The 27,141-nt window shown below is 44.7% G+C and overlaps 1 protein-coding gene across 2 annotated transcripts in view; it reads left to right on the top strand.

Annotated features, from left to right (window-relative positions):
* The window catches only part of MYO1D (myosin ID), a 112,117-nt gene that overhangs the window by 40,551 nt on the left and 44,425 nt on the right, over positions 1-27,141 (top strand). For both annotated transcript variants that reach the window (XM_061477555.1, XM_061477554.1), the window contains 7 exons: positions 534-608; positions 2,104-2,236; positions 7,841-8,007; positions 11,416-11,623; positions 20,654-20,877; positions 22,001-22,145; positions 22,876-22,980. In XM_061477555.1, the coding sequence (XP_061333539.1) occupies positions 534-608; positions 2,104-2,236; positions 7,841-8,007; positions 11,416-11,623; positions 20,654-20,877; positions 22,001-22,145; positions 22,876-22,980 (1,057 nt within the window). The remainder of the gene's footprint in view (positions 1-533; positions 609-2,103; positions 2,237-7,840; positions 8,008-11,415; positions 11,624-20,653; positions 20,878-22,000; positions 22,146-22,875; positions 22,981-27,141) is intronic.

Genomic DNA, 27,141 nt, shown 5'->3' with positions numbered 1-27,141 from the left:
GAGCGCAGCAGTTGCTTATCAATTAAATCTTCTGCTGGTTACTTGCTACACAGGATGGGATTTTGTACTTGAAGTGGAAACAAAAGAACATGGGGAGAGGGGTGAGGGGAGAGCAGTGCTTCAAGAAAAAGGAAAGGAAAGACAGCACTGTTCATGCAAGAAAGCTGTACTGAGCTAATAAAATCGGGTCTAGACATTGGTATGATTATATAAAGCTCTGGCTTCTGGAGACAGAAGCCGAGTGTAACTAAGTTGTTCAGGTGCTGGCAGGTGTCTGGGTCATGGTGCTGCAGGGTTCAGGTCACTTTCTGAACCTCGCTGGGGGTGTTCTGTGCTGAAGGTTGGAAGCTGGGCTGAGAGCTCAGTCTCAGTGCTCATGTAGCAAATTAGTGGTAGGTTGGGAAGCAGAGCTGGGTTCCTGATTAGCAGCTGCTGTGTCTGTAGGAGTGCAGGGATGCTGCTGCCACACTGATACAGCAGCTCAGAGACAGACTTTGCTTCTTTGCAATTAACTCTCTTTTCCTTGATTTTAGTTACTCAGTCACTGGATTTATTGACAAAAACAAGGACACTTTATTTCAAGACTTCAAGCGCCTCATGTACAACAGGTGGGAATAAAAATATTAATGAGGTGGATTTAAAGAATCATTTTTTTAGAGAGTGGATGCTGGAAGAGACTGACGTTTGCACTGACACTGCCCTTTCTGGGTGTGCAATGCATGTGAATAAACACTCTGCTTTGGGATCTGAGCTTTGTAGAATTTGATTTTTCAGGATGAAGTCCTTAGTCTGATGGGATTGTTCTGATCTAACCTTTAATTGAACTAAATTTAAAGTGTTGGTTTGAAAACAACTCATTGTGCGATCAAGATAGCTGGTAGAGGTTACCTGTGCTGCTTCATTTGTCATTAATCAGCTTTTTGGAGCAGCTGCAAATATATCATTGCTGAGCTCTCTTTAATCAGTGCTAAAGATACTAAATAGTCAGCAACAGACATCATTGGCCCCAGCTACAAGTCCCTGTTTTAGGAGAAGGTATAGGGGTGAGGAGGAAAACCAGGCAAATAGATTTGGATCGTTTTCATATGTGCAGTGATATGAAGAATTTAAACTATGCAGTCACATCTTAGGAATACTCCTGAGGTCAAAGTTGCCTTTGGAGCAAGTGAGAAATCCTCTCAGAATGTGTGTGGTTGTATCAGTGTCCCAGAAAGCTGTTTTCCCTGGCAGCTAGCACTGACTGGGGTCTCATGCTTTGTGACTGTGGACTCTCTCAACCTTTCCAAGACTTTGCTCAGAGGTAGAAGTCGGCATAAAATAACCTGCAGCTGCGTGAACAGCGCTGCTTTAGTTCCCTTACAACCTGGTGCAACTGTGAACTCAGTTGACACCTATGTTTACTCGGGGTCCTCCCTTGAACACTTTTGCTGTTTGTATTTTCAAGGCTTCACGTTAACCAAAACGTGCAAAATATTTGCTGACCTGAGGTTTCATCAAATGCAACCTCTGTTTTCCGTTAAGTCCCTGGTAAAAGGCTGCTCCCAAAGACGACTTGCAGCATATTACAGCATGTGATAGATTGGCTATTAGCTGTAGCTGCTTTCAGCTTTTGTCTCTTGTAGAGGTCTTGCCATCCATCATGGCCATTCCACCTCACCTTCAGCCCTTCAAGAAAATAAAGGCTAAAATGTATAAATTATTTTATATAGCAAGAATGGTGCAGAAATACAGCTTGAAATCAGATAGCACATTCCAAGGGAGGATGCTGTGGGGTATGGTCTTCCTCTTTACTATTTTGATTAAATTCTTTATGTTTGTGTCAGAAAGGCCAACTCTGCTTTTGATAGATCACTTCTGCAGGATTTTCACTATCCCATTACTACACATCTTTATCTGAAGAGGAGAATGCACTTGTCATTTTTCAAGTGGATTCAGCTTGAGCCATATATTGCTTAAGAGCAAGAGATATTTTGCCCAGCAATGTCATTCTGGCTTGGCTGATATATTTTGAGCTGAAAACACCAATAGATCTGGGCAAAAGCAATCTGTTGAATTCTGAATTTAGTACTGTTAGACTGTGCAATTAAAGAGACTTCCTTCCAGCTCTAACCCTGTGTTGAAGATGATGTGGCCTGAAGGTAAACTGAGCATCACTGAGGTAACCAAGAGACCTCTGACAGCTGCTACTCTTTTTAAGAACTCCATGATTGCATTAGTGGACAACCTGGCATCGAAGGTAAATATTTCTGTTGGAGAATCAACTCCACCTTCTGATTTGTGGAGAGACTGGGTGACCTTGCTGCACCCCTGGCATCTTGGTGCTGTTGTGGAAGGGTTATGTGGTCCATGAGACATGAACAGTGAGCCCAGACAAGTGGGATATGTTAACATTTAGAATAATTAAGTGGTAAAGGGCAAAGTGTTCTGACTATCTTCTCAGGAGTTGTGGTAGCAAAGGTGATGTTTATGGCCAGCCTTTGGAGAGCTGGAACGAAGGGGGTGAAGTTTGTACTTTGGAGTCTGCTGTTCAGAAGTTTCCATGGCTAATGCTCCTTTCAGAACAGTGTGGGTCCTGAAGTTTGCAAACTAACTTACGTGATTGAGCTATTTTTAGTGGAGATCTTGCTGTTCTACATCTTCAAAACTTCCCAAATTTGGTGAGACCTGTTCTGAAGTCAAGCTTAAAGGGTCTAAACTTTGGTATGTCCTAGAAAAGAGAGGTTGCTTAGATAAGGGTCCTGACCACAAGCTTTGTGTACTTCAGATGGTAAAACAGTGCAGAGAGATAGTGCTTCTGCTTGGCCATTCTGTCCCCAGGATCTCTTTGAGGTGACTCTTGGGACAGTTAATACTATGTGCATGTTATTAGCAAGCTAATAATGGGGTATTGAAGCCATGCTCTACTAGACACTGGTTAGGCACAAATAAATGGGGTTCTCTGCCTCTGAGTCATTGCCAGTTTGGGTACTTGTCCCAGGTTCTGCTGGGGCTGGGCAGCAGGTGACATTCGCTGTTCCTGGGCTGGTGAAAACACTGTCTCCTTTGGGGACATAGCTCACTGCAATTATCAGTACTGAGATTCTTCCCTCGGGGCATGTTGCTCTTTCTTCCTGTGCTTAACCTGGGACCAGAGCTGCACTTCTGGGAATCCACAGTAACAACACCTAGTGTCTGACTGTGGCTTGGACTCTGCAGGTATGTTTGTGGGAAGCCTCCAGTAACAGCTGATGAAAACAGCTCTCTGCAAACCACATTGCACAAGTGGTGTGAGCTGCTGTGGTCTGTGGGTCCAGAGGGAGACATAACAGCACCTCATGTTTTCCTCAGCTGTTTCTCAAAAAACAACGTGAGGATAGGCCTGAATTTTGTTGCATTTCAAGCTGATGGTTTCATAAAACCATGAAATGGGTTAGGTTGGAAGGTACTTTGGGTGGCTTCTCTTTTAAACACTGACCCAGGAAGCCCTTTGCCTGGCATGGCTGTGAATGATGAGCTTCTCCAGGAACATTCTCTCAACCTACATATCTTACACCTCCCCTTTCCTTCTCTGTAACCCCCTTTGTTTGACTCTTCTTCCTTCCATAACTCTCTTCCTATTCAGCTTGACAGGCTTCATCTCTAGAAAGTTATAATGTCAGCACTGTGACTGAACATATCCAACACAGATTTGTCAGCAGTAGCTGAACCCAGGACAGCTGTAAACTATGGAGAAGACACCTCTGGAGGAGGAGTTTGTTTAGAGAGCAATGGCTTGAAACTGCTTCATTTTCTTTTTAATACTTAAGCATCTAAAAATCGCTCAGCTGGATTTAAAAACCAAAGAAACCACCAAAACCTGAGGTGCCATCAGGCATCCAACTGTCTTTCAGAGCTGGGGCCTTTATGTCTCTGCATTTCAGTTCTTCCATCTATAAAATGCCACTCCCAGGCTTGACAGCCTCATGGTGCAATAATGGGAGCTGCATAATTATCCCCCTGAAGAGCTGAGGCTGGTGGGACTGCAAGCATGGAATAATCTGCTTTAGAATTTGCCCTGGTAGCTGTCGTTGCTGAGAGGCTTTAATTACACTGTAATTGCTCTGATAGATGATCTCCTGTCTGTGCAAGAACTTCCTGTTTCTGTTTTGTGGAACGAAAGCAGCTTCTTGACTTCTGCCTTTGATATCGAAGACAGACACAGGACTCCTCTTTGTGCTGAGCTGGAAGTCACAGATCTGTTGCATTGAAGTTTGTTGTGTTTTTGAATGGCAAAGACATGAGTAACAACCTGAGCAGGCAGCTTTGCAGTGATGGAGGGAGTTTGTGTTAACAGGAATGAAGAACTGGGAAGCAGAGGCTGTAATGTCAGTAATGAACAGGGGATGCCATTTCCCTTTGAGGCAGAGGGGTGGGATGCACTTTCTTGACTTTGTGCTCCTAATGATTTCTTTAATTTGGTTCATCTGTTCTCAGGATCATAGAATAATCAAATAGTTTGTGTTGGAAGGGACCTTAAAGCTCCTCCAGTTCCAACCCCCTGCCACGGGCCCCTGGAAAGGAAGGAAAACCTTCCACTAGAGCAGGTTGCTCCAAGCCCCATCCAACCTGACCTTAAACGCTGCCAGGAACGGGGCAGCCATCTAAGATGTTGCAGTTCTGCAGACTGAATGTAGATTATTTGTGATATCCTTCTCATCAAAGGAATTATTTTCATCTTAGAATCAGATGCAACACAGTGGTACTGTGGGCAGACCTGGGATAGTCTAGCATCATTCTGATGTTACCCTGTTGCTAACACTGGGATAGGTTTGTCCTTAAGGGTGACTAATGTGTGGGTGGATACTAGCAAGAGGGGATGGGCAGAACTGCAGACCATTCACCTCCACAACTGCAGCCTCTTTCACAGCTCCTAAGCTGAGTTGTAATTCAGGGAGTTCTCTGTATATCCTGCATTTTCCCTAAATAGCTTATTCCCCATCACATAAGAGACTTGTTCTAGCAGATGAACAACCTGGCCTTCACTTTTTGCCATACAAATGAGAGATTAAAATACAGAGTTTATAAATTGCAGGCATCAGGTCCAGCAAACTCCTACTCTTCATCAGTTATAGCTGCCACAGCCACATCAAAACCACTTCAACGCTGATGTGAAGTTCTGAAAGGGCTGCTTCTGCCTTCATAGATTGAAACCCAGTGTGTGAGAGCGTGAGAAGCAGCGATGACAGCATGTTCCCATGGCACAGCCCAGCTCTGCAGCTGAAAGGAAAATCATCACCCACACAGATGGCACGTTCTGGGAGCTGGTAGGAGATTGTCGAGTGAATAAAGACCCGTGTGAACCTTCTTATCTTCAGAGCAGAAAGAATTATCAGGAGGAAGACAAAAAAGTTAATATGTAATCTCTTAAAACTCTTCTAATTGAACCAGCATGTTATTTTTCACCATTTTTTCCTTTCCATTCTGTCTGTGAGGTAGAAAACCTCACGCAGACCAGAGTTGACATTGCTGCCTGTGCCCTGGGGAAGCCTTGACCTCAGTGCTCCTTCCTTTCCTGAGTCCACCACTCTCTGAGGATCTGAAAGGCAGAGCAGGATGAAGAGAGCACTGACACACTGCCTGCAGGCTCAGCTGGTTCTCTGGGAGCAGGGCAGTTTTCTGCACTGCATCCAGCTTTGGCTCAGTCTCCCTATAAGGAAAGGAGCCAGACAAGACCGCGACAGAGCTACCCCTGATGTACTTTGTGGGGAGAGATGAAGTTGCTAGGGGAGAAGGGATGTGATGTGAGAACATACATTGTCCACACATACTTCCATTTGCCCCCACACTTCCCATACCTGCTTACACACTCCTGGGTTGCAAGACAGGGATGCTGCCAGCACTTGAAGGGGTGGTTAGCTTAGATTTTGCCCACTCTCCTTGGTGCCATATATTCCTGCTCCAAGGACAGCCCTCCAGGAGCAAAGCACAGCCTGATGCTACTGGTTGCATGCTTAAAAAAGCAGGGAAATGTTCCAGTCCAATATCTTCCCCAGAAGATCCAGTGGCTCATATCAGTTTCTAGGATACGAGTTTGCTTTTCCAAGGTCTGCATATCTTAGCCTGTTCCTTACCCATATTCAGCCTATTCACACTCCTTAGTGGGCAGCAGCTCTGTGTGCCTGTTGTTAGTGCTGGTCACCCAGGATTAGCCAGGGGAGTCAAGGATGGTCCTGTTTCATCAATACTGCTGAAGGCAAAATAGCAATTTGGGGCCATTCATATTATCCTGAGATTAAGTAAGTGACTTAAAAAAAGTCTAAGTCATAGACAAATCATAGAAAATAGGGCTGAAAGGGACTTTGGGAATGCACTTAATTCGTATCCCATTTGAGGACACCTCTGCCACTTCTCTTTGCAAGAGGTTGTTCAGGCTGTTCCTCTCTAGTGCAGGAGGTTCCCTCCCTTTCCACAGGCATCTCACTCCCATTCCTTCTTTACCCAGTGCATCAGTTGAATTTTATACTGTAGGAAAAGCTTCTTCATCCTAAAGCTGAATGTTTGCTTTTCTTCATATCTACCCTTCAAACACATCACATCTAACATCAGGATGCTTCTGTGGCTTCTCAGTCCTTCGAGACTCAAACTGTATTTCCTCTGAGTCACATTTTCTGGGGTTTTGATCTTGCCTGGTCTTCCCTCAACTGACTTGCCACCGTTCACACCCCGCTGGAGCTTCAGTGCCCCGAACCAAAGGTGATGTGCACACATGTAGAAACTTGCTGGGTTTTTTTGTCTTCCAGTTTTCCTCTTCCTGTGCCCCTTCTTTAGAAAAATATGAACTTGGCTCACACTGAGCTAGAGCTTTTAGGTCTCTCTTTAGCATGAGTGTAAATCAGGTTTTCATTCTTTTATTATACAACTATTTCTGCCTAAATGTGAGCTTTACATTTGTCCTCACCAAATTAAGCTTTTTCCCTTTTTTTTTTCCCCAAACCACTCCTCCCATTTGTTAATGCTGTGGGTTCTTGCACTCTCAAGCTGTGTATTGTCTCCAGATTTGGTACCCACATTGTTCTGCTTCATTGGAATCACTGTTGAAACCATCAGGCAGTCCTGGACCAGAAGAGGCACTGGAGAACCCAGGGGTTTCCCTTTTGAGAAGGAGCCTCTGTTTGCTCAGAGCACTGTTACAGATGGTTTCACAACCACATTTCATCTGGTCCAGGGGAAAATTGCTGAAATTTCATTCTCAGTTGTGGCATAAAGCCACCAGTCCCTGTCCAATGTTCTTTGCTGCCTGCAAGTTCAAGGGTTGCAGAAAGAGGAACTCGCATGCTGATGATGGCTTGTGCTTCTGTGGAAGGTGTGGTCTGGAAGTAAGATGTATTTTGCCCCATACATGGTGGTGTTCAGAGAATTCCACTATTCAAGCCTGTTGGTACGGTCTGTAGAAGATTTCACTCAGCATAGTTTAAAAATTATGGAGTAATCCATGCTGCTTTTAGATGTTGATACTGGGAAAGCTGTATCTGACAATCAGGACAATGAATTACATTGGGCTTTCTGTCTTTATGAAGCTCCTTGTTATCATTTGTCTACAGAGGAGGAGGATGTGGAACTGGTTCTGATACATAGCCAAGGTAAATCAAACTCAAATGTGTAACACATGGATCTGGCAACAGATGCACTGTGGTGTGCAAAGGGGAGGAACATTTTATGTGCCACTCATGTCATTTCTGTTCTAACCTTGGAATTCCTGTTAAGTGACCAAGCCTCCCTCAGATGCCGGGTGCACTGACACCTCAGTGTCTCCATGAGCAGCAGCTGTGCCTGCAGGCACTCTTCTCTTTCTGACTGGAACCTCCTTTGATTTGCCCCTCAGGAGCCCTATTATGTCCGTTGCATCAAGCCCAACGACAAGAAGTCACCGCAGCTGTTTGACGAGGAGCGGTGCAGGCACCAGGTTGAGTACCTCGGCCTCCTGGAGAACGTGCGGGTGCGGCGTGCCGGCTTTGCCTACCGCCAGACCTACGAGAAGTTTCTGCACAGGTAGGAGGGGTGACTCCATCCAGCTCTTGGTGGGACTCAAGCTCAGGTGTTGGAGTGAGGTGTGGGATTTGGCTGTCTCACCTCGAGTGAAGAGTTAAGTCTTGAGTCCTCTGGGCTCTCAACTTGTGTGACTGAGTGTGATAACATGGGTCTAACAGGGACTCTGCTCTCTTTTTGTGGCAGCCGATGCGTGTAGAGGCATGTAGAGGCTCCACTTCTGCTAAAATCCATTTGCTGTATTACTCTCTGCAGCAGGAAAGTGTACTGAAGTTCTTTCCCAGAGCATAACCCTCAAACCAGAACTAATTTACTTCTGTTTTCTCTCTGAACATTGTCTAATTGTTGCAGAAAGACGCAGACACTGTGTGTCTTGGGAGGTGCTTGATGATGCACAGTGACACGTGCGCAGGAGAAAACCTCTGGACTTTAGAACTGAAATTCTGAAGAGGGATAGCAACATGACCCCATTAAAATATGGCTTTAATACTTCTTGCCCTCTTAATTCCTACTAGACTTGTGACAGATGTTTTAGATTAAAATTTGTCTTGTGGCTTCAGTGAATTAGCCTGGGTAGTGAGAATTCCACCTTGTGCTGATGAAATAGTGAATTGAGTTTTTGCTTCTGTTGTGGAATCAGGTGAGAAAAAGGCTGTGAGTGTAGAAAAACATTAAACTTTTTGAGCAGGTGGGATGTCATGCATAAGAAATGAAGCGCTGCTGAAAGATCTTTTGCTGTTCACAGTGGAGATTTGCCTGGATATTCATGATACCTGAAGTGGAACAGAAGGGTCTGGTTCAGTAAATACAGCCTGCAGGGCTGTGTATCAGCTTTCTTCAACATCATGCAGTGGTTAGAGCATGCTTTCACCCTCACATGTGCGATTCATTACAACTTACTCTTCAGATTTGTGTAATTACTATTAATATAAACAGCTGCTTTGTTTTCAATGAAGGTTTGATGAGCTCCTGTAAGCCGAAGACCAGTAGTCATGTTTACAGCCCGTAAACCAAATTAGCCCATGGCAACTGGTTCAGCTTTCAGGCTATTGTAGCATTTGTTCGATCGGACCCTGCAGTGGGATTAATCATCTCCAGTGTGAGGGATCAGACACTGTATTTGCATATCGTGGTATTGCCTTTTCTAAGCTAAAAACCAATAAATAACAATCTCTTGGCCTGGATATTGGGTTTATTTTTACCGGAATTCTTTGTTCCTTGTCTTTGGATGAGAAACCCTCTTACAGGGGCTGGGGAGATGATTTGTGGGACAAGCTGTACAGTTTGAGTCGTTTGTGAACTGGGATCACAGGGGATCTCTGTTCCTTTATATTTAACATGCTCACTGGGAGACTGGGAACATGGAGGAGGCTCCAGGCCCTTCAGCTTTAGACTCCTGCACTGCATCAGTGGCACATCTGAAGACAGATCCACAGTCACTCAGTAAGAGGTGATTTTATATCTGTCAGTAGGAAATGAAGCAAAGCCCAGTTAAGACCATACTAAATGTCCTTTTCAAATTACATTTGAACTCTGTGTGCACCACTCTGCCCTGGCCAGTTTGTAGAAAGTAAAGTCCACATACATTTTTGTTAGACCAGGAGATGTTCTGTGTTCACTTGGTAACTATATCTTCCAATTGGGTGCAATGCACATCAGGGCCATGTGTCTTAAATAGATGTGCTTCATTCTTTTTATATATATATCTATAATATATAGCTTACTTTCAAAAAGAAACTGATTGGGTTTCAGGAAGGGGTCTGTGTGTGGGGCAGGGTCAAGGACAGCGTCTGTGAGGCATCTGCAGCCATGGCCACAGGCAGGTGTAATCCAGCGCCCTCATGGCATCCACATGCCTGTTTCCAGGCTGTGTTGAACATAGCGCATAGAAGACACCAGGTAGCTGTGGCCTGTGAAGGAGGAAGAGAATTTCTTTTCTCTTTTGGGCAGGTTGTCAGGTCTCTAATACCTTCCTCATCTTTTTCTGGCCCCTGTGGGCTTGTGCTGCTGCTCTGCTTGTCTTTTTTTTCCCCAATATAACTGTCTGAAGGTGGAGGATTTTCCCAGTGAATTAATTATTGCAGGAACATCATTCCTGGTGAGAATAGGAAAGAGAAACAAGTGGAAAATATTTATTCCCTGTGTGTGCCTGTATTTGAGAGAAGGAATGCTTCTGCTAACCAAGTATAAACGCAAAATCCTCTTTTGTGAGTCTGAAGATGTTTTTTAAGTACTCCTGTTCTAGTAACCAGTAAGATCCCTTGTCTATGTGTGTAACTCTAACACTGATGGTGTTCCCTGCATAGGCACCTCATTTTTCCCCACCCCCTTCAACAGCTTATTCCAGAAGGCTAATTTGATGAATGAAAGCAGCAGGGTGATGTTATTTCCATTCAGGCTGATTTTAGTCCACTTAGTAACTCCTTGCAGTGCACCCTCTCCCCAGTAAAATGGTTTATTTCTGCGCCCATTTAATAGGAGCTGAAAATTCTGCATGTCTGAAACATTGAGATTTATGTTTGACTTGGACTGTGGGCTTTTAAATAGAGGAGTGCTTCAAATTGCTGCATGGTTATTTTATTTAGAACAGGAATGTGGGTACTATTACCGTGGAAATGTCTTACAGTTTTTATTATGTCCATAAATCTTACATAGAAAATTCATTGTTGCTTTGTGCCAATGTGTGTTCACCTGATCAGCACTTTGCTGGGCTGGTAAATCGTACAGAGCTAAGTGGGATCTAGTTACTCTCATGCTTGATTTGTAGTTGTCTTAGTTCCAATCTGTATTCCCTCTCCCAGTGTCAAGAGGAGCTTGGAGAGTAAGGGTGGGACATAACAATTACAGTATTACAGTCAGTCGTGGTGTTCACAACTGTGGCAGTCAGCTATATGCTACCTTGGTAAATAACAGATATTGTTAGAAATGTGGTGAACCAGAGAAAGATGTTAGAAATGTGAAACACCAAAGTGGTGAACAAGAGAAATTCTTTGCAGGATTGTTAAATGTAGGCTTTCTGACAAGGCAGTTGATTGCAGTTGGCTGCTCCTGCACAGTATGAGCACACCAAAGCTGCTCTTCTCACCAGAAATAAGTAACATTGAAATGGAATGCTGAGAGTGTGAATAAAGGAACTGCCAAACCTGCAGGAAGACAGACAGTGGTGAGGTTTGTCATGTTGCATCAGTTTGGTGTTGATGAAGTAAACTCTTCACAAAATCATGCCTCTTGTATTCATTTTCCTTGGATTTTGACGATCACGACTTCCTGCAGAGGGTGTCTTGAGGTTCTTTTATCTATAATCAGTTTTATTAGGATTTAGATCATAATTATTTCTAAAACCTGTTGAAGGTTGGCCTTGAGAACCTGGATGACAGGTTTACATTTGTAAATCATACCTTGTAATTCCAGGTACAAGATAATCTCGGAATTCACTTGGCCAAACCATGACCTCCCTTCGGACACAGATGCTGTGAAGAAGCTCATAGAGTGCCATGGATTTCAGCACGATGTGGCTTACGGCAAGACCAAGATCTTCATCCGCACGCCTCGAACTCTGTTCACCTTGGAGGAACTGCATGCCAAGATGCTTGTGAGGATTATCCTCTTCCTACAGAAGGTAAAGCTTTGTTTACGGCATTAAAAGCTTCAGTTCAAGTTCCTTAAACTGCCTGTCTCTGGATGAGGTGTGATGTGCTGTGGGCTGAAGGGCCTATCAGTTTGTCAGTTACTGTTTGAAAAACTTGCTCTTTACTGAGTGAAAGCAGCTCCTGGAAACTTGCAGGAGCTTGTATGGATAAATATGTAAGAGGGAGGCACAATGGATATTGAGACAGGCTTAAAAGCTGTGTAAAAGCTTAGTAGTGGATCTGTGCCTGATGGCAAGCGTTTTAACAGTAACGCTTCTTCGGGGTGCAGGGAAAGGAATGAATGGGGAAGACAGTGAGAAAAGAGACAGGGAAAACTTTCCCCAGAGACCATCAAGGAAGAGAAGGGACAGGATTCCCAGATGGGCATCCTCGCTGGTGTCCTTCCTGTTGCAGCATGTGATCTCCCTTGTCATACTATTGCATTCATAATTACTGAGGTTTTATCAGGGCCTGTGTGAAATCCCTGTTGTTGTTTCTTATGACACAGTTAGTGCTGACAGGAGTATACAAACACTGGGGCCAGCTGCTCGTGCATCTGGCTTTATTAAGCTTGGAGCATCCGTATTATGAAGTCCCCTAATGTGAACCAAAAAATACAGCTCAGGGATACAGAAAGAAGGGATGGTTTGCAGACTACTGGCAATCATATCCTGTAAGAAAGTATAACATGCAGTAGTGGAGGTTGCAGGTGTGAGTTGAGGAGTTACAGCACAGGAACAAGTGAAAACACTGCTGCACAGGCTCTGGAAAACCTGCCTCAGCAGCTTGGGTGAAAGGGTGACAGAAAATAGAAGTCCCTTAGCATTACAAAGAGTAAGACACCTCAGGCAATGCACATCAGGACCTGTGTGATTGTCTTTCCCCTCTGTGATTGTCTTTCCCCTCTTGATTTGAGCTCAAGATCTTCCTGGTTTTACCCTTAAGCAGTTTTACCTTGAGTGATTTCAGGGCAAACACATTCTGAGACTTTGCTTAGAAGGGACTACTGCACCACGGGAGTTTGTTGTGACTTGGCCAGCTCTGAAATCATGGAGGTGCTTTTTGGGGCCACAACAAATAGAAGCTGGTTTTGTAAGCTCAAAACCAACATAACACCAGAGGAATAAAAGTACAAGATCTGCTTTTAGTACTTGCTGAAAACTGCGTTCTGTATGAGTGTGACCTGTCTGGTAAAGAGCAACAGCTTCTGACTTTCAGAGCCACAGAAATGGTGGAACTGACTCTGTCATTAGCAGGGACTGTTGACTAGTGCAAGACTTTCAGAAACATGTTTCTTAAAATGGCATTTTTCTTTGTCAATCTTGGAACTCAGGAAACGAGAAGACTTCTGAAACCCTTTTTGCCCACCAGAAATAGAAACTGCTGACAGATGGATATAAAAAGTTCACAGATAAAAAGTGTGCTCTAAATCTTTGCAGTTAAACTTGCACAAACTTCCTAAACCTGAATATCTTTTGGTGAAGAGACCCTGAAGGAGAATTTGCCTGCTGCAGGCTTTAATAGTTTTGTGAAACACATTTCTTGTGTTTACCAGGTATTTGGTCTGATTCCTTTTCATGGAATCCCAGACTGGTTTGGGTTGGAAAGGACCTTAAATCTCCTTCAGCTTCAACCCCCTGCCATGGGCAGGGATGCCTTCCACTGGAGCAGCTTGCTCCAAGCCCATGTCCAACCTGGCCTTGAACACTGCCAGGGATGGGGCAGCCACAGCTTCTCTGGGCACCCTGTGCCAGTGCCTCAGCACCCTCACAGGGAAGAGCTTCTGCCTAAGACCTCATCTCAGTCTCCCCTCTGGCAGGTTAAAGCCATTCTCCTTGTCCTGCCCCTACAGGCCCTTGTCCAAAGCCCCTCTCCAGGTTTTCTGGAGCCCCTTCAGGTACTGGAAGACTGAATTCCAGGTGTCTTCCCTGGAAATGGCAGCATGCTTTTCCAGAAGCTTATTCTGTCTTATTCATTTGGAGTGCAATTGGTCTGCTCTGTGGGACCCCTCTCAAACACCTCTGGTAGATTCTTCTGGATTGTTAGCTGCAGTTCCACCACACTCACTCTGGTTTCTCAGGAGGAGTTCCCCATCTGCAGCCACTTTTCTAAGCAGGTCGGTCTCATTTGCCTCATTCAGCAAGTTCACTGGGTCATGCCATTAATCTGGAGTCTCTCTTTCTTCCAGTGCTGGTATGAGCAAGCTAATGAGTTCCTGCTTGAATAAAGTTGCAAGGGGGACGCCTTGCTCCCAGGTGACCCTGCTTTTCATATTAAATGCCTAAGGAATTGAGAGGTGACCTTTGCTGCAAGTGAAAGGTGAAGTTACTAAGAATGATTTGAAAGGTCCAGCCTAGCTGTGCTGTAAAATGGATGACAGAAGGTGAGCACTGAGCTCCTCCTTCAGCTAAAATCCACCAAACTGTGAGGCACAATGTAACAGCAACACGCCAATTTCTGTGAGTCTGATGGCTTCTTCTTTAGGTGGCAGCTTCAGAATTGCATGGTCTGGGCTGTGATCTGGGCTCAGCAACCTTGGAGGAGAGCAGGCCTGAAGATTTTTGCCTGTATAAGTACCTGGGTAGGAATAATGGATCAGTTCTGTCTCTGTGAGGGACTTTGCTGTAGTGGTTTTGTGTGACATTGGACATGCTGGGTTGTAGATAGAATAACTACAGTGCTTTTGGGCTTTCTCTTGTTCCACAATCAACAAAAGTGATGAAAATTAAATTGCTGGTGCCTGTTGTCCTGTTGCTTCCACACCTCCTTGCCCTGTGTTCTCCTCTCCCTGGAGTGGAGAGACTAACACAACTCTGCATGGAGGTATCTTCCTCTTCTGCCAAAACGATTGAAACAGGACAGGTGGCACCATCTTTTTTTCCTCTTTCTCTGAGAGGTTCTAATTTGCCTGATAAAAGATCTCTGGGGAAAAGGGAAGTGCTCAAGATACTGAAGACTTTGAAGAAAGCGGAATGCCCAGAGCTCCTTTTTTGGAGCTGAAGCCCCCTGTGATTCAGCTGTGTCTCTGTTCATACCGAACGTTCTTCAGCCAGGCTCTGCGGTGTTTGCAGAGTGATGGAGAGGAGCTCTTCAGAGTCATGGAGCTTGCAACTAAAGCCAAGAAACGCTCGTGAATGAGGAAATGCTCACCACACAGCTCGTCAGCCAAGGAGCAGGCATTGGGTTATGTCTGTAAGTATGTAGTTAGAGACCTTGTACAGTGTTAAGTCTGGAAAATGCTTCCATTTTCTTTCCACTTTCTGTGGTCTTCTGGATTTACTATTAGATCTCGTTGTCAGCAGTGTCAGGTCACTCCTGTGCTCATGCACCCGCCATGTTCTGCTGCCAGTAGATGGGGCAGTTGGAGACTGGCAGCGCTGCAAAAGGAACAATCAGCACAATACAAAATCAAATCAGGGTAAGGATATGAAGAGGCCTTCTCTGTGCTCTGCAAACCTCTGGGCAGTTTTGCCTGTATCTTCATTTCTGTTCGCTACTTGCTTGCAGTTGTTCATTGAAAACACACATGGAAATTTAATTCTTGCTCCTGTTCCCTTTAGTTTTGCCTATAGCAACAGAGGCTGAGTGAGGAAAACTGTGATTCCATCTCAAATGAAAGAGTTTAAATTGATCTTTTAAAAAAATAATTGAGCCTTCTGTTGCATTTGAATTTAGGAAAAGACAACTGGAGATAAAATGTGGTGTTGTTACAATAGGCACTTGTGTGATAAAAACTGAGGGGAAATGTAAGGCGTAGCCTTCAAAGCAGCTGATCACAGGCTGGGCTCCAGGAACATTTGTCTGCACAGGAATGATTTTAAATGGAAGAAGAATCTGCATTTAGCAGTTCTGTTTCTTGGTAGCTTTCAATGTCTACATTTCTTTAAATGTCTTCATTTCTAATTACATATATTAAGGGCTTTATTGCTGTCATACAAATCACAAGCCTTTCAAAGAGAGATTCAGTAATTATCTGAAGAGCTTCATCATGTGAGTAACCCTTAACCCTTAACATGATGCTGGTTCCTTTGTTTAATGATGATAAGAACTGGCTGCTTATGGGTTTGGTTAAATTGAATTAAAACTGACTTCCAGTGGAAGGAGACAATTTTACTTTCCTTTGTTCCACATCTCCTAAATGGCTTCTCCTTTAGATTTATCTTCAATGTTCCTTTTTCATCTGTGATCAAATGTTAGTGAGATTCCAGGCTGTCATTTTAGTTCAGACCAAAGCCAGTCAGTAAACAGATGTGATTTAACTGTGGCAACTTGCTGGCTCCAGGAGAATTTACCAAGTGAGAGCTCTGTCCAGTATTAGCATACTCATATGGCAGTGGACATGGCACTGCTGGAGTCAAATTGAGTGGTCGTTTTAGGAGCACCAGCTGAGAACATCCCTGCATTTTGTGTTCTGCATTTGAGTTTATTTACTATACTTATGGTCTTGCCATCTCTATGATCACCTTGATGAATGCAAATGGAGCAGCTCTAATGTTAATGATGAAAATAAAATCAAATAAAGCTGCCATAAACCTCGTTTGCTTTTTTCTGCCCTTGGAAACGTTCCCACAGATTCATTAGCTTTGCAGAACAGTGCTTTGTTCAAGGAAAAGAGCCCAGCCAGCACGTGCAGAATGCAAAGATGATGTATCTTGTCAATATAATTTAGTGCACTATTTCAGTGTAATTTTATCAGAGCACTACAGCTGCGGATGGTAATCGCTTCACTAAATCTCTGCTGCCTAATGCAGAGGAAGCAGCACTTGTCCCTGCCCTGCAGCCCAGTACCTCCTCGCCAGATCTCCCAGAATCCCTCCCAGCCCTGGGGGTCTGTGCGGTGCAGCCAGACAGAGCCACACGCCATGGTTGTCCCACCGTGGCCGAGTGGTATCTCCATCCCATCCCCATGCAGGGTCTGCAGCAGCTTCGATCCCAAGAGCTGTCACTCGCAGCTGCGATTTCCATGGCAACGTTCTCCAGCCCCAGCAGGGAAGAGCAGAGAGAGCACCATGGCTGACTTGTCATCATGTAATGTTTCACCTGCCCTTTCTTCTCAGCCCCATGAGTCCTTGAAGCACAGTGCGGGGAGAAGCACTGACCACAAAGGGAAGCTTTTGCTCTGACAAAGAAGGCGTTTCCATGTCAAATTATGGATGGGTAGTAGCATTCTGATGTGGGTTTTGTTCAGTGACCCAAATAAAAGGTGATGCAATGTGTTTGTCATCCAGACTCGGGGCATTGACCATCCCGAGGGAATTGTGAAGTTCTGAACATAAGTGGAAATAGGTATATAATTCCATGTGGATTTGTACTGTGAACTGAGGCTGTGATCTTGAGAGGTTTTGGCATGGAGAAGTTGCTTCTTCCAGGGCAGCAGTGGGTGTTGTGAAGGACCAAGTAAAATGGAGAGCTGCATGTATCCCCTGTGTTGACAGTGCCAGTTGCTTTACGGCCAAGCTGATCCCTCAGCAGACTGATGGACTGCTTCTCCCATGCTGCTTGCCTCCACTCATGCAGGGCTTCATGGACGTCTGCCCCATCCCTTCTCAAGTCCTCTCTTCCCATGGAGAAGTGTCCTAGCTTACTTAAATGCTCCATGTTTGGAGTTTGTTCTTTGCTTCTGATTGTTCTTGTGGTCTTTACCAGCAGTAAACACTGAAGATGGTGAAATGACCTGTATTTGACATCTTCAACATGAAAAACTGTACCTGGAGTTTTCATGGGATGAGAGAAGGTTCCTGCCTTCTAATAGCAACAGTGTTGTTCTGGTCATCACGTTTACTTCCCTTTGGTAGTTCTCTCCATCTGTTCATCTAAAGCTACCTCCTTTCTCCCAGCATCTTCCTTCCCTGTTCATTATCAGCAAGATACTCTGTCGAGTGCCACCACGATGGAGCCATGGGGTGAGTGCCCTTTGTAAGGACAGTGGGGTACTGCCAACAGAGCACTGCTAGGAGCACCAAATGGACCTGGAAACTCACATGAGTAGGGTGGTGAAGGGTTTTCTGGAGGCTTTCAGGCTGAGCCGCAGCAGCAGCTCAGATTTGGCCTGGCAGGAGGGTGGGAGCAGCAGCACATTGGCTGCAGCCGCTGTAGAGCAGCAGAAGGTGCTGCAGGAGAAAGCCCAGTGACTCTGCAGCAGCACGGCAGGAGCGTTCACGGGGCTCGCGTGTGCCACTTGCTCACAACACCTTCCTTTGTGTGTTATTGGGCACGTCCTGTTCAGTACAATCTAATTAATCTCCAAGTGGGACCCTTCTCACTTTCCTGGCTTATGGAATATTGTTTCTCTTAAACAGAGCTATAGAATGAAGGTTTTTCAGCTGAGTCATGTGAAAATAGAAAATAGCTTTTAGTAAACGAAGCAGCTCTTCCCACTCGCTGTTTACGTGCTCTGTAATGTGATCTGTGAGAATGGGGAGGGTTTGATTTAAACCAGTTTGCCTCAGACCTTTGCTGGAATGTGAACTGGTTTGAACTGGGAAAACACAGATCACAAGTCATGGGTGGACAGGGTGCTGGGTGCTGTGGGTGAACATCTGCTGCTCCATCCTATCCGTGCTATGCAAGGAGGTGACTCCTTTCAAAAGGCAATCATCAATAGTCTGATTAAAGCCTGCTTCAGCTTTGAGCAGTTAGAGTGCAGTGCCTCCAAGGAGCCTGGGGCAGCCCTAGTGCAGCTTCTGCACTGCACTATTGACTTAAATATTTCATAACCTTTCCTGTTTGAGCTCCTTTAAAGCTGTGCAGGAAGGTTCACGCCTGTTTGAATTTCTAGCTGGGTTTTGGTTTATTCCTTGCAGTTTGGATGCCTAGAGGGCAGCTTGTGCTAGGGCAGCATGAAATATTGATCACGCAGCAGCTCAGGCTACTGTGAAGGAGGCCCGGTGGGAGGAGGTGTGCCGTGTTCCAGAGAGCATGAAATAGTTTTCCAAGGTTTAGTTAGTTGCAGAACTGCTCAGAAAAGATAACCCTGGTGTTTAATTTAGATAAGCTGGGTTTGTTTGCTGCATCCTGGGTGTTTGTTTGCTCCCTCATATGTTTCACTTGTATGCTGGGTGGGTTTTCTTCCCCACACGCAGAGATTGCAGCATTTAGGTCAAATGTAGATTATCCCTTTTGCCATGGAAGAAGTACAGCAAGGTGATCTCAGCATTCCAGGCTGGCCTGCTGGTTTTCTCTGTGCTCTGCAGGGCCCATGTTCTTGTTTTCCGTCCTCTCTTATATTGTTTTTATGGGGATATTTTCTCTGGAGGGGACATGGCAGGGATGTGAGCTGCTGAGGGCACAGACGAGCCTGGGCTTCAAAAGGAGAACACCAAGCCAGGAAAACAATCAATTTTAAAGCTATTTGTACCCCATTCTCTGGGACAAGGTTTGTTCTTCTCTTTGGCTGTCTCTGGGAGGCGCTGCTATTGTGGCTGTTGGGAAGGGCCTTACTCGGAGTGAGGTTATCCAGTTATGACAACTTGATTTGAGGGCAGGCTTTTCATGAACAATGCAGTGCTCGCATGCAGCCAAGGGGCATGCCTCGGCTGGATAATTGGATTTGGAAGGCTGGTGTTCGGGGTAACTGTGACACTTCCTGCTGGGAAGCCAAGTTCTGCAGCGATGCAGCTGATACAACATCGGGGTGATCTGTTACCGTGCCTTTGCTATCCAGGGGTCTGACTGGTGTAAAGAATAACCCCAGCAAGAGCCTTTCCTCAAGAGCATGCCTGCTTCCAGCACCAGGAAGCAAAATCAAGACCTTGTTCTGTATCTATAAAACGATTCAAAATGTTTTGGGGGATCACTGACAGAAGTGAAGCTCTAGAAAGCCTTCAACAGCTTACACAAATTTACCATGCCAGTTTTTGTCTTGAACTCCTTTGTAACATTCAGAAGACTGCTCAGCTACCACTGGAACCCTTTGTTCCTCCTTTCTGTTCTTAATAAATGGAAACATGAGAAGCTGGCAGTAGGTTTTTACCCAGTTTATCTTGTTTACTGACCACACTTTCCTTGAGGTACAGTGACTCTTGAGTCTGTTCAAATGTCTCAAGTAATCCAAGTAATCTTCCCTTTTCTTTTAAAAAGGGCACAAATTACTTTGGTGCTCTTTAGGTTTCCAGTTATTTTATCCTAGTTGCTGATTCAGTCTCATTCATACAGTTTATATATCCGCCCTCAGACCTGGAAGTGCTTAGATTTTAATCAGCCTCACGCACTTCACGTGAAATCTTTGCCCTGTGCAAGTTGGTTTTAGCTTGTGGCTTCAGGAAGCCCTGAGCTTCTCAGGAGCTCTGATGCCTTTTGTATGTCAAAGTTCTTGTGTCTCTTTATGATGTGAAACTTATATAGAACTAAACCACAGTTACAACTGAGTGTGCTAAAAGTGACTACTAAGAACAGCATGTGTGATGCAGAGGATACTGCTTTCCCTCAAACTGTTCAATTATTTCAAAGAATAAATAAGGAAATGTTACATATTATTTTATATGCATGTAGTATTGAGATTTTTAGTACCAGTCCACACCTTCCAGTACCTAAAGGGGCCAACAAGAAAGCTGGAGAGGGTTTTTGTAGCTCATCTCAATCTCCCCTCTGGCAGGTTAAAGCCATTCTTCTTTTCGTCTCCCTATAGGCTCTTATAACATGGGTGCTCTCTGCCTGTGGTGCTTTTCAGGCACAAGGATGACTCGCAGCAGCTCTGCATGCAGCAAGCTGGGAGGATGTCACCGTAGTATTATTTGCCTATTTACCTGCTTTTCAGTGCACGGCCTGAATAGATATTTCCCAAAATATTTTCAAAGCAGTTTTTGTTGGTTTTTTGTTTTTTTTTTTAAACCAGAGTTAAAATTGTTTTTGGGTACACGACAGTGTTTTTTCAGTGACGTTTTAACTGCATTTGATTGACCCAGAGAGGTCACTTTCTTGATAATAAAACTAATATATTGATGGATTTCAGCAGAATAGGAGTACAGAAAGGAAAAATTACCCTGCCTTTCGTTGCTAAAGGTGTTTCTCTCTGCTCCCAGGTTTGGAGGGGGACTTTGGCTCGCCTTCGCTACAAGAGGACAAAGGCTGCCCTCACCATCCTCAAGTATTACCGCCACTACAAAGTGAAGTCCTACATCCGGGAGGTTGCCCGGCGCTTCCACAATGTGAGGCAGATAAAGGACTATGGGAAGCACGTGCCATGGCCCACCCCACCCAAGGTGCTGCGCCGGTTTGAAGAGGCACTTCAGACCATTTACCATAGGTACAAAGGGAACCTCTTGTCTTTTCAGTCTAACCTAGAGGAGAGAACAGCTACTGCTTGTTCCAGGAAAGTTGGAAAAATGACAGAAGAACATTAACTGGATGTCACAGATGAAGATGTCAGTGGCTTTTGGTACCCTTGACCACACAAGTAATTACTCTGTTTCAAAGATTTAGTCAGGATGGGCATTGTATTTCCTTCATTGGCCCCTTTCTGGTTGCTTTTAAAAGAAAGGAGCTGGTGCTGTTAAATGAGGAGGAGCAGAAAAGGAATCTTGACTTCCTGGCGAATTCTTATAGTAAGCCAGTGTTTTTCTGCAGTCGAATAAGCAATATTCCCCTGTCCACTCGTTTTCTAGTCTATAAAATAAAAGTATTTTATGCCTTTATTACAACCTAATATCTGAAAGCTGGTGACTGTCTCTGGTAAGTTTAGGCAAAGGTGTTACAATTCCAGTTTGAAAAAAGACAACTTCTGAAAGTTGCTGAACAGGAGAAATGTTGCCTGGATGGGGCCTCTAGAGATCTCCAGTCCAGCCATCTGCTTGAAGGGGAATTATCACCAGCACTAGATCAAGTCAGCCTTGTTTTTTTTCCCCAGCTGTCTCTTGAAAGCCATCCACAGCCTACCTGCTTCCAGAATAAGCTCAATTACCATAACTACAACATTTGTGTTGCTAAAAGACTTTCCATAGCATTAATCCTGGAGACCTGGTGTTGCTGCTGAAGGCTGGAGTGTGGTATGGAGTAACGGATGGGCTGCCCTGCCCTGTTCCCTGTTACAGCTGGTTAGGTTTCAATTGTAGGGCCACATTCAGCTATTAAAGGAGAACAGTGTTGTATATGAGCCCAAAAACTGGGCTTTCAAGAGCTTTATTGCAAACAGATGTGCCAGTAGTTGGCTTCTGGGTATGGGATGGGGACTGTACCAGCCAAATCTGTTAGGAGTCAGAGATGATATTATGTGACTAAAATGGTAACTGTCGTTCTCACCTTTATGAATGCAATGGAAGGACTTCATTTCCCCCTGACATTGGTAGGCTGGGGCTGTTCTTGTGCTGATCTGGGAGAGGTCCCCATAGTATGTGGTACAGTGTGGAACTAATTCAGGTGTTCTGTGGCAGGTGGAGAGCGGGTGAACTCATCCGGAGCGTCCCACCAGAAGTCCTACCTCAACTGAGGGCCAAGGTTGCTGCCATGGAAGTGCTGAAGGGTCACAGAGCTGATATTGGCTTACAAAGAGCATGGGAGGGGAATTACATCGCCCTGGTGAGTCCAAGTGAAGTGATCAGTGCAGTAGCTGGGGCTTAGGATGCTAAAAGGGTGGAAATGAGCAACCTGCTCTAGTGGAAGGTGTCCCTGCTCATGGCAGGGTGTTGGAACTGGATGAGCTTTAAGGTCACTTCCAACCCAAACCAGTCTGGGATTCTGGGATTCTATTCTTGCCACTGCTACTGCATGGCTGCCACTTGGAAAAGTGACTACTGATTTCTTGAAGGGGGAGAAGTACTTTGAAATTTCCTCTGTAAATGGGTTTATGTAGTTTCAGAATCTTTGACTTCTACTGTACTAGGAGTGGGTTTCCTGAATGCTGAGCCTAGCTCAAGCATTGCAGGCAGCATGAAAAGATGATGAGTAATGCCATCAGCTGGCCTTTCAGTGGCTAAAGCTAGGGAAGAAATCAATGTAAAGCTAAGATATAATAAGGGATAAGATATAATGGGACATTAAGAGATAACATAAAATGAAAAGGAATAAAGAAGTTCTCTCTAGGCAGGTTGCATTGCTTCCTTTTACTCCATCCTTCCTCTAAGGAGTTTGTTTTGTTCAGGGTTTTCTTTCAGAAAGCAAATAGATGCTCTGCAGCTCTTTGATGAGGCAGAAGCTGGAGGAAGCCTTTGGACAAGCTACTGCAGTTGCAGTCCTCGGGCCAGCAGGGATGTAACACAATTACTTGTGGTGAGCAAGAAGAGTTACGTGCCTGTCTTTGCTCTTCCAGAATCCAGACAACCCTCAGACCATGGGCTCTTTTATCCCTCTTGCCAACGAGCTGAAACGGAAGGACAAGTACATGAACGTTCTCTTCTCCTGTCACGTCCGCAAGGTAATGGGCATGTGTGTGGTCTGCAGGCACATGGGCTGCCTGGGGAAGCTTCTTGTGATGGAGGTGAAACCTTGGGAAGCCCAGGTTGAGGAAGGAATCCTGGAGATGCTTTAACAGGCAGCAGTTCAAAGCAGATTCAAGGAGCAGTGTCAGTGATTTTATGATGGATATGTACCCTGGAACCTATTGCACTAAAGGGTGCTTGCTTCTGTGCATATAAAATTAGAAATCTCTTACTGTTCCATTAGGGACAAGGAGATACAGGAGAAATTTTTGCCTTTTTTCACTTCAGGCTGAAAACAAAATAATTCATCTTCTAATGCATTGAATGAACTGGGTCCAGGTTGTTGCTGTCTCTAGATAAATTGGAGTAATTGGAAAAATACAGTATTCACTTCCTAAAGATGCCATCATAGGAGTTGTTGATTTGCATGGGTTTGGAATGCCAGGGAAGGGAATTTCTCAGGCTCTGTGTGTATGATATACATGTACGTGGTGTGAGAGTTTCATTTTGATTGTTGTTACGCAACTCTGAGGCTTTTAAGTCTTTCTGTTTCTCTCGCTTGGTTCTGAATCAGCCCTGAAGGACTGTCTCCTGTGCAAGCGTAGGGGAAGGCAGGTTTCAGAAGTACAGATCCATACTTTGTCCTGGTCAGTAACTGCAAGCACAGTGCTCCTGCCTTTAGGCAAGTGTCTGAGTGGGGTTTTATTGCTTGTGATATGTGAAGATACTTGAGCACACAAACAGGCCTTGTTCTGTCTGTCCTGGTACTGTGTTACTTTGCTGGAAAAACACATTCTCTGCTGGGACTTGTTGCATTGGTGTCCCAGCACTTCCATAATAAAAGCAGCTTGGAGATGGAACAGATGTTACCTACCATAAATGAGATTTCTTCCTGAGCCTGAGAGGTACTTTCAGTGCATTCAGAGGGGAAGAAAGCTTCAGCTTCCTATTGTGCTTAAAAAGTGTAGCTCAGCTGAAATCAGAAAATGCTGCAGAGACTGTGAGGTTCTGGACTTGCAGTCTGGTGTGGTTTATAGTCTCTTTTTTGATATTTTAAAGGTTAAATTGTTGGTCACTTTCTTCTATGAGAGGTCAGGCTTAATCCTCCCATTGTCTGCTTGGTTAGGGATACCTCTGAGATCATCAGCAAAGGTGGGTGATGGGTCAGTTGGTATGGGGGGAATCAGAATCCCAGACTGGTTTAGGTTGAAGGAACCTTAAAGCTCATCCAGTTCTAACCCCTTGTCACAGGCAGGGACACCCTCCATTAGAGCAGGTTGCTCCAGGCCCCATCCAACCTGGCCTTGAGAACTGCTGCTCATCCGCAACCCGATTGTGTCCAAGTCTTTGAAGTCGTTAATACTTTTCTTGGTCTTTGGTCTTAATGATCTGTGTTTTCTGGACAGAAAAATACAACTAAATTTTGGGAAAATACAACATCCCCTTTAGGAAAATGATGGCCTTAAAGAATCAGTAGGAGCACCTCTCTACCAGCAAATAGAATCATTTCAGCGTTGCTGTTGAGGACATGTCTGCAACTTTATAGGATCTTTAATGATGTATGTAAGCCTGGCAATTTCAGTCCATTTACATGTTTAAACTCAAAAGCAAATGATCCCTTTCAAATCCATGCTTGGATATAATAGCTGTTCGAGTGAACCATTTGCCTTCCTTCTTGTATGGACAAGAAATATCCAGGCAAGCCTGAAGTGAGCAAAGGGTAGAAGACAAACAATCCTGAACTTCGAAAGCTAACAGGACAAAGATTTGGCATTTCAGGAATTAGCATTTCACTTTCCAACCAATGCTTTAGGTATTCTATTATGCCTTAAATTTGAACATGGGATTTGCAGACTAAGCAACAGTGAAAACTGTTGCAAAGCCTGTGCGTGACTCCGTGCTCTGACTACAAGAGCACAGTCTTTACCCTGAGAACAGCGTTAACCTTCTTTTGCTCTTCACATAAAACAGTTTCTATCTTGAGCTGCCTTTTTGAAGCAAAGGTGTTTCTCTAGTCAAAAATACAAGCTGAGGCATTCTGTCTTTTACCCCAAAAGTAACAGCAGTCTGAGGGTCAGCCTTTGGTGCTGTGCTACAGGGGAAGGTTCTTCCAATTGCTAAATTCTTCCCTTTTGGGGAGTTTGGGAAGGGACCTCAGAAATCATCTGGTCCAATGTTCCTAGGCAAAGCATGACCTAGAGTAGATGGCCCAGCAACCTGTCTAGCCGAATCATAACAGTGTCCAAGCTGGGAAGTCCACCATTTCGCTGGGGAGCTTATTCCAATGGCTGATCATTCTCATTGTGAACAATTTTCCTCTTGTTTCCAGTTGGAATCTCCCCAGGAGTAACTTGTGCCCATCACCCCTTGTCTTTTCTATGTGATTCTGTGCAAAGGGAGTCTCCATCTTCCGTCTTTCAGATAATTGCAGTCTAATATACCTCTTCCTTTGAAAAGGCATTAAAAGGATAAGCATTGGGCAGTTGGAATAGACACAAGCTAAGCCTGGAGTTCATGTATTTAAACCTGTTTATGTCTAGAACGTACCTTATGACCTCTACGATATTTGTTAACCATTAAATTCTTTGAGACAGGTTTTTTGTAGCTGATGATTAGCGTTGTTCTAAGTCAAGGAGGTGACACCACCTCCTGCCAGCCAGGGAGCTACTCTTGAAGTACTGGGAACTGCTGGTGGGACTTTCTTTAGCTCGAGAGCACAGGGCCTTCATTTCAACAGCTTGAGGTGAATAATAACGGATGAATGTGTTTGGACTGAAGCTTATATAGCTCTTGTAGAAGGGCTGTGAAGAGACTTGAAAGTCTCACGGATGGGAGGTGTGTGTTCTTGCTTTCTCTGGTAGGTATAGTAGAAGCAGGTCATCTCTGCCTGTGGAAAAATCCATCTTTCCTGAACATTGCGGTGCTCTTCATTGTTTTCAAAGGAGACTTTCATGGGTTTTGCCTTGGGAAACCAAATGAGTATTTTGTGTGTACCACCGGATTTTGTTGGTTTACCAAGGAAACAACAGTTTCTCTTTTTGGAGGGGAGGGAGATTTTCTTCCTGCTTTCTCCCTTGTCATTCGTGGCATCCAGCTCCCTTGAGATTACCATCTTTTCCAAAGCCAGTCCCCTGCAGTGTCTCGAGGACCCAGGCAGGGACCTGAAAAGCTCATTTGAAGGTTTTCCTGTTTCATTTTCCCCCATCAGCTAGTCGAGAAGCTAAAATAAGGCTGATTCCCATTTGGATCAACAAAGATATAAATAAAAAATGCCCAGAAGGTGCAGAACACACAATGCCAGTAAGGGCTGGTCTCCACAAGGGTGGAAGCTGTATCTGAGGACGTAAGGCCTGTCTCCACTCCTACAAAATCAAGAGTAGTGGCATTTGAAATGGTGATGGCATTTGTCCAAATCTCTTCTGTGCTGCTTCCCAACATGACAATTTCCTTCTAAACTCATGGCATACATAAATACACCATAGGTGCATGAGGCACCAGAAGCAATGGCTTGGAAAGAGCTGGAAAGGACATGAGTTGTAGAGTAGTGAGAATTGCTTCTCAGGTGAGGTAAGCTGCTGGCCTTCCCCTTTGGTACCTCTCTGTAGCTGTTCAGCTGAATTTGTTGCTGAGTGTGAACACTAAAAACGGTGGATAACCACAAGAAGTAGAATTTAAAACAAGCTTATAGAAGTACTACAACATTACATTGTCTTGTGAAGGCTGTGTGTGCTTCCTGGCCCCAGGATGGGTCCTCCTGTGCTGGGGGGCTCTGGTTGCATGGTCTGAACTGTCTGTCATGAGGGGATCTGGGCTGGACATGGACAACAGGCAGGATGTTGTGATGAAGATAGGAGCAACAAACAGGATCACGGCAGTGAACAGGTTGTGTTGTCAGGTTCTTTAAATATTCAGAATAAATTAAAAAAAGCCATGTGTGGGAAGCATGGTGGGACAGCATCAGCTCTGAGGTCACAGCATCAGCTCTGAGGTCACAGCCCCACACACTGGAGGAGCCTTTTCTTAAACTCCCAAGACATGGAACATGGTGTGTTGGAAGCTGCTCACCCCAATTACAGTGTGAGGAGCCTGTGCTACTCTGCTCAAACTACCCAATGTGTGGCACCAGACACTGGTCACCTTCTTCCTCTGGGCCATTC

Source organism: Pezoporus flaviventris, unplaced genomic scaffold, assembly GCF_033815535.1.
Source record: "Pezoporus flaviventris isolate CSIRO_AGI_PZ_B2104156 unplaced genomic scaffold, CSIRO_AGI_Pfla_v1 ptg000107l, whole genome shotgun sequence".
Taxonomy (NCBI): Eukaryota; Metazoa; Chordata; class Aves; order Psittaciformes; family Psittacidae; genus Pezoporus; species Pezoporus flaviventris.
This window is presented reverse-complemented; position numbering and strand designations above follow the sequence as displayed.